General features: G+C 41.0%; 1 protein-coding gene across 7 annotated transcripts in view; it reads right to left on the bottom strand.

Annotated features, from left to right (window-relative positions):
• zfyve28 (zinc finger, FYVE domain containing 28) overlaps positions 1-12,082 on the bottom strand; it is a 259,216-nt gene that overhangs the window by 81,063 nt on the left and 166,071 nt on the right. For all 7 annotated transcript variants that reach the window (XM_041186011.1, XM_041186012.1, XM_041186013.1 and 4 more), the window contains exons 6-7: positions 11,963-12,052; positions 2,920-3,021 (exon numbers count right to left, since the gene is read on the bottom strand). In XM_041186011.1, coding sequence (XP_041041945.1) covers positions 2,920-3,021; positions 11,963-12,052 — 192 coding nt within the window. The remainder of the gene's footprint in view (positions 1-2,919; positions 3,022-11,962; positions 12,053-12,082) is intronic.

Raw genomic sequence — 12,082 nt, 5'->3', positions numbered from 1 at the left:
AATCCCCTTGCAATAAAGGCGAATATGCCATTTGCCTTCCTAATTGCTTGATGTACTTGCATGCTAATTGTGTTCCTTATAGGAGCAATATGGTGGCAGCTGGAGGCTGAAAATTGATGGAAAAAACAGGAATAAAAACAAAGTAGATTTGGACGATTCATACAGTTCATACAGGTCAGTCCCACTTACAATCATATACATTAGAAACATGGGCAAGGCTTATTTTAACTATGTTTAACCATTATTAAAGACCAACTTGGAGATTATATAAGAAAAAAATCTACATTACATAACCTTGGAACCAGGGGGAAGAAAACCATTCTAAATCAGTTTTATAGAAATTAATTGCAGCAGATCAACCAGTTCAGCAATTAAAAATGCTTAGCCTGGTGTAGCAGGATGCAGGTTAAGAAAAGGAAGAGTTTTTCCTATTGATTCTTGTCCACACAGTCCACTAGCTCGAGAGATGCCAAGGAACTGATGATTTGCTCTTTTGATCATGGGCTGGGTATTTGTAAAAGGGACAAGACCTAGAAAATTAGTCTTCACACACTTTTTAGACCATAAAACGTGGGGGCAGAAGGCGGCCATTCGGCCCATCGAGCCTGCTCCGCCATTCAATGAGATTGTGGCTAATCTGATAACCCTCAGCTCCACTTTCCTGACTTTCCCCCATAACCCTTGATTGCCTTACTGATTAAAAATCTACCTAAACCTTGAAGAGACTTAACGGTCCAGCCTCTACAGCCGTCTGTGGTAAGGAATTCCATAGGTTGAATACGCTCCAAGAGAAGAAATTCCTCCTCATCTCTGTTTTAAATGGATGCCTCCTTACTCTGAGATTATGCCCTCTGGTCTTAGACTCTCCCACAAGGGGAAAAACCTTTCAGCATCTACCCTGTCAAGTCCCCTAAGAATTATACATGTTTCAATAAGGTCGCCTCTCATTCTTCTAAACTCCAATGAGTACAAGCCCAACCAACTCAACATGAGAAAATTCCTCCAACCCTTGGATCAACCTAGCGAACCTTCTCCAGACTGCCTCTAATGCCAGTATATCTTTCCTTAGATGAGGAGATCAAAATTGCTCACAGTATTCTAGGTGTGGTCTAACTAGCGCCTAGTGTAGTTTTAGCAAGACTTCCTAATTTATACTCCATTCCCTTTGAAATAAAGACCAACATTCCATTTGCCTTCCCTATTATTTGTCGAACTTGTATGCTAGCTTTTTGGGATTCATGCACAAGGACTCCCAAATCCCTCTGTGCTGCAGCCTTCTGCAGTCTTTGTCCATTTAAATAATATTCAGCTCCTCTATTCTTCCTGCCAAAGAGCATAACCTCACATTTTCCCACATTATATTCCATCTGCCAAGTTTTTGCGCATTCACTTAACCTGTCTATATCCCTCTGTAGGCTCCATGTGTCATCCTCATCACTTGCCTTCCCTATTTTTTGTGTTATTCGCAAACTTGGCGATTGTACATTCACTTCCCTCATCCAAGTCACCAATATATCTTGTAAATAATGGAGGCCCCAGCACTAATCCCTGTGGCACTCCACTAGTTACAGGCTGCCATCCTAAAAATGCCCTCTTTATCACAACTCTGTCTTCTATTAGTTAGCCAATCCTCTATCCATGCTAATATACTACCCCCCCAACACCATGGGCTCTTTTCTCATTAAGTAGCCTTATGTGCGCTACCTTACTCAATGCCTTTTCGAAATCCAAATATATTACATCTACTGGTTCTCCTTTATCTATCCTGCTTGTTACCACCTCAAAGAATTCTAATAAATTTGTGAGACGTGATTTCCCCTTCATGAAGCCATGCTGACTCTGCATGATTAGATTATGTATTTCTAAATGCTCTATTACATCCTTTATAATAAACTCCAACATTTTCCCAATAACAGATATTAAGCTAATTTTCCTACAGTTACCACTAATCTTAACTACACTGCATGTTTTTTCTTTCAATTTGATATTGTCCTCAACTTTCTTGGTTAACCATGGTTGGTTTATTCCCCTTCCTTGAATCCTTCTTCCTCACTGGGATATATCTTCGTTGAGAGTCACAAACTATTTTCTTAAACATCTGCCATTGTCCATCAACTGCCTTTTCTGCTAAACTCCTTTCCCAGCCACTCCAGCCAACTCTTGTCCTCATTCCTTTGTAATTACCCTTATTTAAGTTTAGCACAGTTGTTTCTGATGCAAGTTTCTCACTCTCAAAGGGAATGCTAAATTCTACCATATTATGGTCACTGCTTCCTAGGGGATTCTTTACTCAGATCATTCATTAAATCTGCCTCATTACATGCTACCAGGTCCAAAATAGCCTGATCCCTGGTTGGATTCACAGCATATTGTTCTAGGAAACTGTCTTGAATATACTCTATGAATTCTTGCTCGTGGCTTCCTCTGCCAATTTGATTTTCCCAATCTACATGAAGATTAAAGTCATCCATGATTTACATACTGCCTTTTTTACATACCATCATCTCCTGATTTATGCACTGTCGTACAGTATAACTACTGTCAGGGGGGCTATAGACTACTCCCACCATTGTTTTCTTCCCTTGTTATTTCTTACCTCCACCCATATGGTTTCTACATCTTCCAATCCAAGATCCCTTCTTGCTATCGTACTTATTCCATCCCATACTAACAAAGCTATCCCACCACCCTTTCCTTCCTGCCTGTCCTTTCGAAAAATCACATACTCCTGAATATTTAGTTTCCAGCTTTGATCTCCTTGTAACCACGTCTCCGTAATGGCTAGAAGGTCATACCCATTAACCTCTATTTGTGCTGTATTATTTTCATAGATGATTCAGATTACATAAAGAGCAACAACAGACCACTATTAAGACCGGAAACATAAGGCATAAACATAAGGGCTTTTGTTAATCTTACCTTATTTTTCGCAGTAATGTGCGAAATGGTCTGAACAGGTCAGACATATCTTCTAGCTTGCGTTCCAAGTTCAAAGGCCCCTCAGGGAAAACCAATAAACCACTTGACAAAAAAAAGTTTCAAAATGTTACATATTGCACTTAAAAACATTCAACTCAAGAGAAATGCACCAAGTTTAAATATCATTGAACATTTTTTTCCTCGCATGCTTTTAGGGCAACAGGCCCACATGAAGGAAGATTAACGCTGACTAAGTTAAGCTGCAGATTTGAATAGAAATATTACACCCCCATTTGATTACTAATTGCTCACAGGGCAGGAGATTTTCGAATGGTATGGGACACCAACACACATCTCAGCTCTGGTTTATCAGGCATGGTGATTTAAAATGTTATAATACAAAATATTTAGACCATATTTCACTTTCCTCTTAATTTTCTTAATTATACTCCTCAGCAGCATTTCTCAGCTTGATTTTTAAAAAAGAAAATGTTACATGCATTTACAGGTCAGATTCAAGCAGCTTACATCATCTGCCTTTCATGTATGGCTGTTTTTACGGATGTACATTGAGTATGTTGGCAAAGCTCCAGATGTATGGGCAGCATTGGCTGCTCAAGGGAATTGGAGCAGGTTGTTGGCAACAGTTTTATGTATTAGGCATCTGGGGTTGGATTCTCCACATCGAAACCCCTCCCCCTACCCGAGAACTCCAGGTTTCAGGGATGGGATATATATCTCTATTGCTTCATTTATCATGTTATTATCCAACATCGTTGCATGGGGAATTCTTCAAACCTCCTACAGCAGTTTTCCTTATATCATGGCACAAGAACATCAGCAGATATATTCACATGATCATTTTGTTTCACATTCGTCTTCTGCGATCTTTTGTTCCCTCCTATTGTCTCAAGGAATTAAATACTGTAAAAAATGCCATTCCCCAGGAACAGGATCCCCCACAGAACATCACAGAGATAGCCAATGTTTGTATGCAAGCAGTCAGGGATGGCTGGTTCAGCCCAGTTTAGCTTGATTCTGACTCACGTCCACAAAATCATACTTCCAGCAGGGGATAATAAATATTCATCAAAAATAGAAACCCTCATAAATCAAGGGCCCTGAGGGCAAGTGCCCTTTTGCTGTTATCTTGACTAAGATGACTCAACTCAGCATGTGGCCTTACTGGTATCCACAGCACAGTTAACTCATTGCATAAATGCACTGACCACAGTAGCCACAAGCCCACCACCTCAACTTTCCTCCACATTTTCCAATGGCCTGAGCTCCAAGTGACAGGGCAGGTAAATTTAAACATAGCAGAATGATTGTTTGTGGAGATGTACAGTACAATATAAATAATTAAATCCGTGCAATGTCAAGGTGATAATACTAAGGTTTCCCAGGCAGAACAGGAAGTTCTGGAAAATAAAAATAAATTGACTTTGGGACAGGTGAAATCTAGTCTAGATCTTTAGTGATTCAATCGCAGTGTCTGCCTTCAGAAAATATTAGCTACTCTGGCTGTTCAAATGGGTCCAGGGAAGAAGCTAACTGACTAGCAACAAGCCAGGTTCAAACAAACAAGGGGCTGTAAAGGTTTCCCGCAACAAAAGAATTGAAACACTGACTGTTGGATATGTCTTAACACAGCTGGAGGTTGCACTGAAAGGATTGCATGTTAATCTGCAATGTGGTTCTGTGCCTAATGAAATCAGCTTTTGGCTATCGGAAGAGTGGATAGCACTGCACAACACACAGACTGTGCTTCATATCAGATGCATGCCGATTCACCTTTGTCTAACAGGGCACTAGAAAATGACAACACCTCCCTCTAAGAGAAACAGGAGTTCATGCATTGGAAACTAACAGTACTGTCCCTAACTCTGTAATCAGCTAGTGCAAACCTCAATTAAAACACAACATGCTAGGAATTTTGAGGGGGTAAATAGGGAAAAGCTGTTTCCACTGGCAGGCAGTTTGGTAATGACAGATTTAAGAACAACAGAGATTTATTTTTCAAAAGCACAGCAAGTTATGATGGAATGCACTGCCTGAAAGGGTGATATTGAGCTGTTTAATCCCACCTTATAATCTATGTTTTTATGTGTCTCATGTGTCTTTTTATTCATTGGATGTGGGCGCCAGCATTTATTGCCCATCCCTAATTACCCTTGTTCAGAAGGCAGTGTCACATGTAGGCCAGATCAGGTAAGGACAGCAGATTTCTTTCCCTTAAGCACATTAGTGAACCAGATGGTCATTTTTATTGAATTGGTTCATCCACGGGGTTTGAACCCATGTCCCCAGGGCATTACCCAGGGCCTCTGCATTACTAGTGCAGTGACAGTACTGCTGTGCCATCACCTCCCCCAGGGGCAGGGGAGGCAAATGTGTGTATCTATGTGTATAGAGATTTAAGAAGGGGTAAAGTTTAGGTTAGAGTTAGAAATTAGCAGTTCATATTTATTCTTGCCACTGGTTAACATCAGTTTATTCAATAAAGTTATTTACTTATTAAGTTTACATGCTCACATTCTGTTAACCTAAATTAAACAATTAGGTGGATTGATCAAATTTTTTAACATTCATCATGGCTTGGGGGGGGGGGGGGGGGCAGTGGGGCTCGATATTGCAACGCACTCTCCCCAATGAGTCGTGACACACTTCAAAGGGAAAAAATTCTAGGGCTATGGGGAAGAGCAGGGAAGAGAGACTGATTAGGTAGCTCTTTCAAAAAGCCGGCACAAGAACAAGGAGCCTTCAGTGCAGCATGAATCTATGAATTAGATCATAGATTGAGGTACTGCTGGGCTAAAGTCTGAACTCAGCTCAAGACTTTGCTGTAAGGGCCCTATGCAAAATGAGTCTGGCAAACTTAATTGAGTTTTAAGTGGGCATGAACTCTCAGCAGGCAACTGAACGGTGTGATAAATATAAAAATATCAATGAAGCAGCAGGGGACCCTTCTGTAATGGGCACAGTAGAAGGAATACCATTCTGTGTCACTGATCTGAAACATTAACCCTATACTGATATCTCCACAGATTCTGCCTGGCTGGTTTCATTTTATATTATTTCAAAGCATTCACTTTTGCTATTCTGTATGTGTCTTAATGCTGAAACAAGGTTCCCAAAGTAGGCAGAAATATTCCATTCCCATTACCAATATGCTTGGTGAGCATGTTATGGGAGATGCGAAAGGGCAGGTGCGGGTCAGGACGTGCTGAAGATACACCATGGCAGCATGGGCTGGTTTCAATGGACCAGCTGGTTTATTCTCGCCTGTCATTTGCATATACTCATAACCAATGACTGAGGGGGCTGGTTTCTGAAGCCAAAGAGAAACCAGTTGACTTGATTGGCAACTTGTAAGGGTGGCCGAGTTGCACTATTAATGATGGAGTTGATCTGCAGACACTTCTTGGGTGGAAACATTAAGTTTATTTACAATATACTCAGCAGCAATTATACATATGCTTTTTACTACAACTCTATCTCTACACTGATTGCTGAGGTAGCCTAGGCGACTCACCTATTGGTTACTACAGATCATGTGATCTTCCTTACAGGTATTATTCTTAAAGATATATTACATACTAAATAAAACCATAACTACTACATTCCTCCTCCTCTAACTCTGCTATACACATTATATTTACAAATATATATTTTTGAGGACCACATAATATTTACACTGGTTAAGGAATTTACAAGGCCAGTCTTTTAGTGGTTTCCTGATACGTGTGGAACATCACAGCTCCCCAACTTCAGATTCTGTGTCAGAAACCTCATTTTCTGGAGTTGCCTGAACATCAGGTGTTTCAGTGGGCACTTGCAGTTCTGTATCCTCAACTCTTAAAGGAACATCGGACATGTCTGTCCTGGATTGAGAGTGTCCTCAACAGGAAACGCAAACCCGGTCAAGATCACTGGTGGAACAAAATCTTGCCGATTTGTCTTGCTCTTCCTTAAATGGTCCACCTTTCCACATGATCCGGCCTTCCACCTCCACATGGTAAGATAGAGGTCCAGTCATTGCATCTATTTCACCCGGTATCCACTTTGGTCCTTCTCCGAAGCTCTTCACGTATACCGGCTCTCCCTCCGTGAATTTCCCTTCGAGTATACCAGTCATGTCAAGTTTTCTAGCTTCCCTGACTCCTTTCCACCTTCCCCTCTAAATTCAGCATTATTAAGCTCAATCTCACCTTGAGACGGCATTTGAACAACAACTCCACAGGTGCAATGCCTGAGGGGTAGTCCAGTAATGAAAAAGAAAACGTGCTTGCTTGGTTGCCAAGGGATCACCAGTTAGCTTTCTCATGTCTGCCTTGAATGTTTGAACTGCCCTTTGTCAGTCCGTTTGAGGAAGGGTGGTATGGTGCAGTTTTTACGACTAATATGGTTGAGGCTGATAAACCGTTGAAACTCAACACTTGTATATTGTGCTGTTATCGGAAACTGGTAGTCCGTGAATGGTAAAATCTCGACGTAGTTTCTCAATTGTAGCAGCCGGCCATTTTGAATGGGCATCGACAATGAGCAGAAACATTGTTCCCAGGAAAGGTCCAATGTATTCAATGTGTAACCACACCTGGCCACTCCTATTGGTGTAATAGAGCTGTTGCTGGCAACTTTTGCAGTTGCTGACATTGCAACAGTGCTTTTCTAAACTCTATTTTGCCATCCATCCCAGGCCAGCATAAATAGCTGTGTGCTATGCTCTTCATTTGGGAAATTCCTGTATGGGCACTGTGTAGTTCAATTAAAAGTTGCTCCTTTCCCTTTGGAGGAACTATCACTCCCCACAATAAGGTGCCATCCCGAATGTTTATTTTATTCTTCTGTTGAAGTACGGTTTCATTTCATCAGATAAGAGCTGCTATGACCAACCATGCAGCACTTGTTCTCATACTTCAGGTAGAACTGGGTCCTGACTTGTCCAGTCTCTGATCTGTCGAGCACACACCGGCAAGGAATCTAAGAAATTTAACAGCAAAACAAGTTCCTGTGGAACTGGGACATGCTCATGATTTTCTTGTAAAGGCAGATGAACAAGAGCATTGGCGTTTGCAATTTGATTGCCAGGCCTATGTACAAACGCATATACAAATGCTGCCAGAATTAAGGACCATTGTTGTATTCTTGCTGAGGCTATGGGTGACATAGCCTTGTCCTCACTAAACAATCCTAGCAATGGTTTGTGGTCTGAAATGATTGTAAAATGGCAGCCATGTACACACTCTTGACACCAAAGGTGATGGGCAGGCCATTTTCTATCTGCGAGTATCCCTTTTGCACTGTGGTGAGCATTCTTGATACATAACCTATTGGCCATTCCGTACCATCGTTCATCCAATGAGAAAGCACTGCTCCCGCTCTATAAGGAGGTGCGTCATCTGTCAGCACTAATTCTTTTGTATGGTCATAATGCACTAATAGATTGGATGAGTGCAACAATTGTTTCACCTTTATGAAAGTTTCTTTCTAGGGTGCCTCCCAAGACCAATGTTGGTTCTTTGGGTAGAGAATGCAGGGGGTCCAGCACTGTAGACAAATTGGGTAAGAACTGCCCATAATAGTTGATCATTCCGAAGAATGAATTGAGTTCTGAGGTGTTCATTGGCACAGGTGCCTCTCTTGTGGCTTTGACATTCTCTTCAACCGGGTGGAGATCCAATGAATCTACCCGGTGACCCAAATAGATCAGCTCCCTCGCTTGGAATGGGACTTTTTTTAAAGACGCACTCCAGCTTGCAAGAAAGGTTTTAAGAATTCTTCTAAGTTTGCCAAATGCTCTTTTTCAGTGAATCCTGTCACCAATATATCATCTGACTGCTTGGGGCAGTAAGCTTTCCACTGTTCTCTGAAAGATGGTACAAGCTGAGGAGACACCAAAAGGCAATCGTGCATATTGGGACAACCCTTGTGGGTATTAATTGTGAGCATTATCCAATTCTAGTTGTTGATCGGCATGACTCATGTCAAGCTTTGTGTATGTTGTTCCTTCTGCCAGCTTGACATACTGGTCTATGATTTTTGGAATGGGGTGCTTGTGTGGCTTAGCTACTTTGTTAACCATCAGTTTGTAGTCTCCACAAATTCGGGCATTTTGGTCAGGTTTAAGGACGGAGACTCTGGGCGCTGCCCATTCTGAGAACTGTACAGGTTGTATAAAGCCCAGTTTCTCTAGTCTATTCAGTTCATGGGCAACTTTTTCTCTCAGTGTATATGGCACCAATCTCGCCTTCCATGAAGTGAGGGGTTGCTTCTGGGTCCACATGAATCTTGGCCTGCAGGCCTTGGATTTTCCCCAGTTCATCCTTTAAAACTGCGGCATACTTTCTAAGTAGCTCTGGTAGCCCACTTGCTCTCAATTGGAACATCTCAGCCCATTCTAACTTAATTTCCTTTCACCAATTTCACCCCAGGAGGCTTGGCCCTTCACCTGCTACCACCATCAAGAGTAACTTGGACGAATGGCTTTCATAATTGACAATTACTCTGCTTATGCCTTTTAAATGAATGTCTTCACCTGTATATGTTTTGAGTTTGGCAGATGTTTCTTCTAAACTTAATTGATGTCCACATTATTCAGATATCTGAAGGTCTGTTCCCCAATTACTGTAGTGGGAGATCCCGTGTAAACTTCCACTCCAACAGGTCTGCCATTTACTTTCACTGTGACAAATATCGGTTCTGTCTTTCCAACACTCAGGTTAAACAATGAGTAAATGTCTGAATTTGTTGGTTCAGGCTCTTCCACACTGTAGGTTTCATTGGGCTTTTTTTTTTTAACAAGCCTGCTTGAATCTTTCCTTGCATTGCCTCGTCATAGTCCATTTCTGTGACAATAGTAGCATTCGATTTTTTTTAAACTGCCAATCGCTAAAAGACCGTTTGCTTCCACCTCTTAAAATTATTTTTCGATTTCGCTGTTGTTATTTTTCTTTATTCTTTGGCTGGGGGTTTCCCGATTCTCGCCAGAGTCTTGCATTTTTGCGCCTTTTGCGGCTGGGGTTTCCCACCCAATGTGGAGGATGGTGCCGTTTTGTGCACCCAGTATTGCTTTTGAATCTTAATATGCTTCCCATGGCCAGCGCTATCTCTATCGCCTTCTTGAAATCCAAATTCACTTTGGACAATAATCTTTTCTGAATAGAGTCCTCATTCACATGGCACACTAAACAACATGCGTAGAGATCATTTAGAGTCATATCAAACTCTCAATGTTCCATTAGCTGCTTCAAATTTGCCACATAGCATGCAATTGTCTCACCTGGGGCTCTATTGTGCAAATTAAACCTGAGCTTCTGCATTGTGACTGAGGACTTTGGTTGAAAATGACTCTTCCACGTGGTTCACCAATTCATCGAAATTCATCAAATCTGGGGCACTGGGTGCTGTCAAACTTGGAATTAGACTGTTTTGCTCCGACAAGTACCCAAGAGGATCGCTTGCCTCTTCTCTTCCCCCAGAATCTTGTTTGCTTGAAGAAAGAACGTGAGGCAAAGTTCTATGTAATGAGACCAGTCATCTGTGGCTGGCTCAAGAGGATCAATTCTCCCAAATTGTGGCATTTTGAGGGGGAATTACTTCTTTGATTCTAACAGAGCTTGCTACTTACAATCACAGGGTGAGGTACCATGCCTATTTCTTTTTAATTTGGCTTCTTCTGTTCAATCCTGTTTTATTCTCATCGTCAGTCTGTTCTAAGGGTGACCGAGTTTCTAATATCGTTGTTGGAGTTGATCTGCAGACACTTCTTGGGTGGAAACGTTAAGTTTATTTACAATATACTAAGCAGCAACTACACATGTGCTTTCTACTGCAACTCTGTCTCGACATTGACTGCTGAGGTAGCCTGGGCTACTGAACTATTGGTTATTACAGATCATGTGATCTTCCTTACAAGTATTATTCTTAAAAGGTACATTACATACTAAATAAAACCATTATTACTACATTGCTAAACAAAATAGAGATGAAGATCGCAAACCATTGAGTTCTGTTCCTTCAGGCATTAGGAGCTTGCCTTCCTTGCATAGCTCATAGTCTCTACAGTGTCTAAGATGTACGCCTGATATTCATGCTGCTTTCTTGTGCTCTTTATGTTCAGTGGTTTGTTGGTGCCCAAAGTCGCGTGGATTTCTCTGACCAAATACCGTGCAGTTTTAAACCAGTCATGTTCTCGCAAACACGTGGCAAATTTCAAGAATATCAACAACTGTTTAATTCCTTTATTGACTTTAACCTTTAAATTATATATTGAAGGATAATAGTAGTAATTACATCATGCTTGTATAAAATTCTATTGTCTGTTTTAGCAGGACTGTTAATTGATTTATTAGAAAGTAAATCTCTCTACCACAAGAAATGAATTTCAGATTACCAGGTTAAATGTTGGCATGATACTATCCCATGGTAATTTGAAGGCCCAGGTAACTTTGCTACGATATTGTAGACTTATTAACATACAATACTCTGACATTACAGCCCTCACAGCCTAAAAAAATTACATTTGGAAAATTGTAGGGATGAGGGGGAAATGTATATTTTAAAAATCAATTTATATAGTTCACTAAATTTTGTGCTCCACTTGAAGCTTCTTTCTTCTTCAGGGTCCAGTCAACATGCACCACTCTTCAAATCAGGAGGCATGCAAGCAACTGTAATCAACTCCATCTCTTATTGTCTAGTATCTAGAGATCCAAGTGGTACACTGGAGCAGCATGAAAGCACTCAACCTCTGATTTTTCTCATCTGCAAGAGCAGTGCCTGCCCTTTGTTTGGTTGGATGACCCAGCTGAGATCACTGGTTTGACATTAAACGTGCTAGCTAAATTCAAATTGCTGCTGCTGAATGGCAAAGGTCAAGGGAAATCTGATCTCAACATCACCTGGTGTAGAAGGTGGCCACAGCATTTTGTGAAACAACTAAATTGTAATTTCCCACATGGATCTGAACCAACAATTGTTGCAGTGTTTAAAAAATAGTTATTCATTTAACAAAAAGTATTGTTACTTTTTGAATACATACCAGACAATGGCTAGTCTAGGAATTGTAAACATTAATGCTGGCTCGTAGTCATCAATCAAATCTTGTGTGAGGTATCCAAGCTTTAAGGCCCTACAGATAATTTCAGAGTTAGATTTTTGT

Source organism: Carcharodon carcharias, chromosome 4 (assembly GCF_017639515.1).
Source record: "Carcharodon carcharias isolate sCarCar2 chromosome 4, sCarCar2.pri, whole genome shotgun sequence".
NCBI classification, from domain to species: domain Eukaryota; kingdom Metazoa; phylum Chordata; class Chondrichthyes; order Lamniformes; family Lamnidae; genus Carcharodon; species Carcharodon carcharias.
This window is presented reverse-complemented; position numbering and strand designations above follow the sequence as displayed.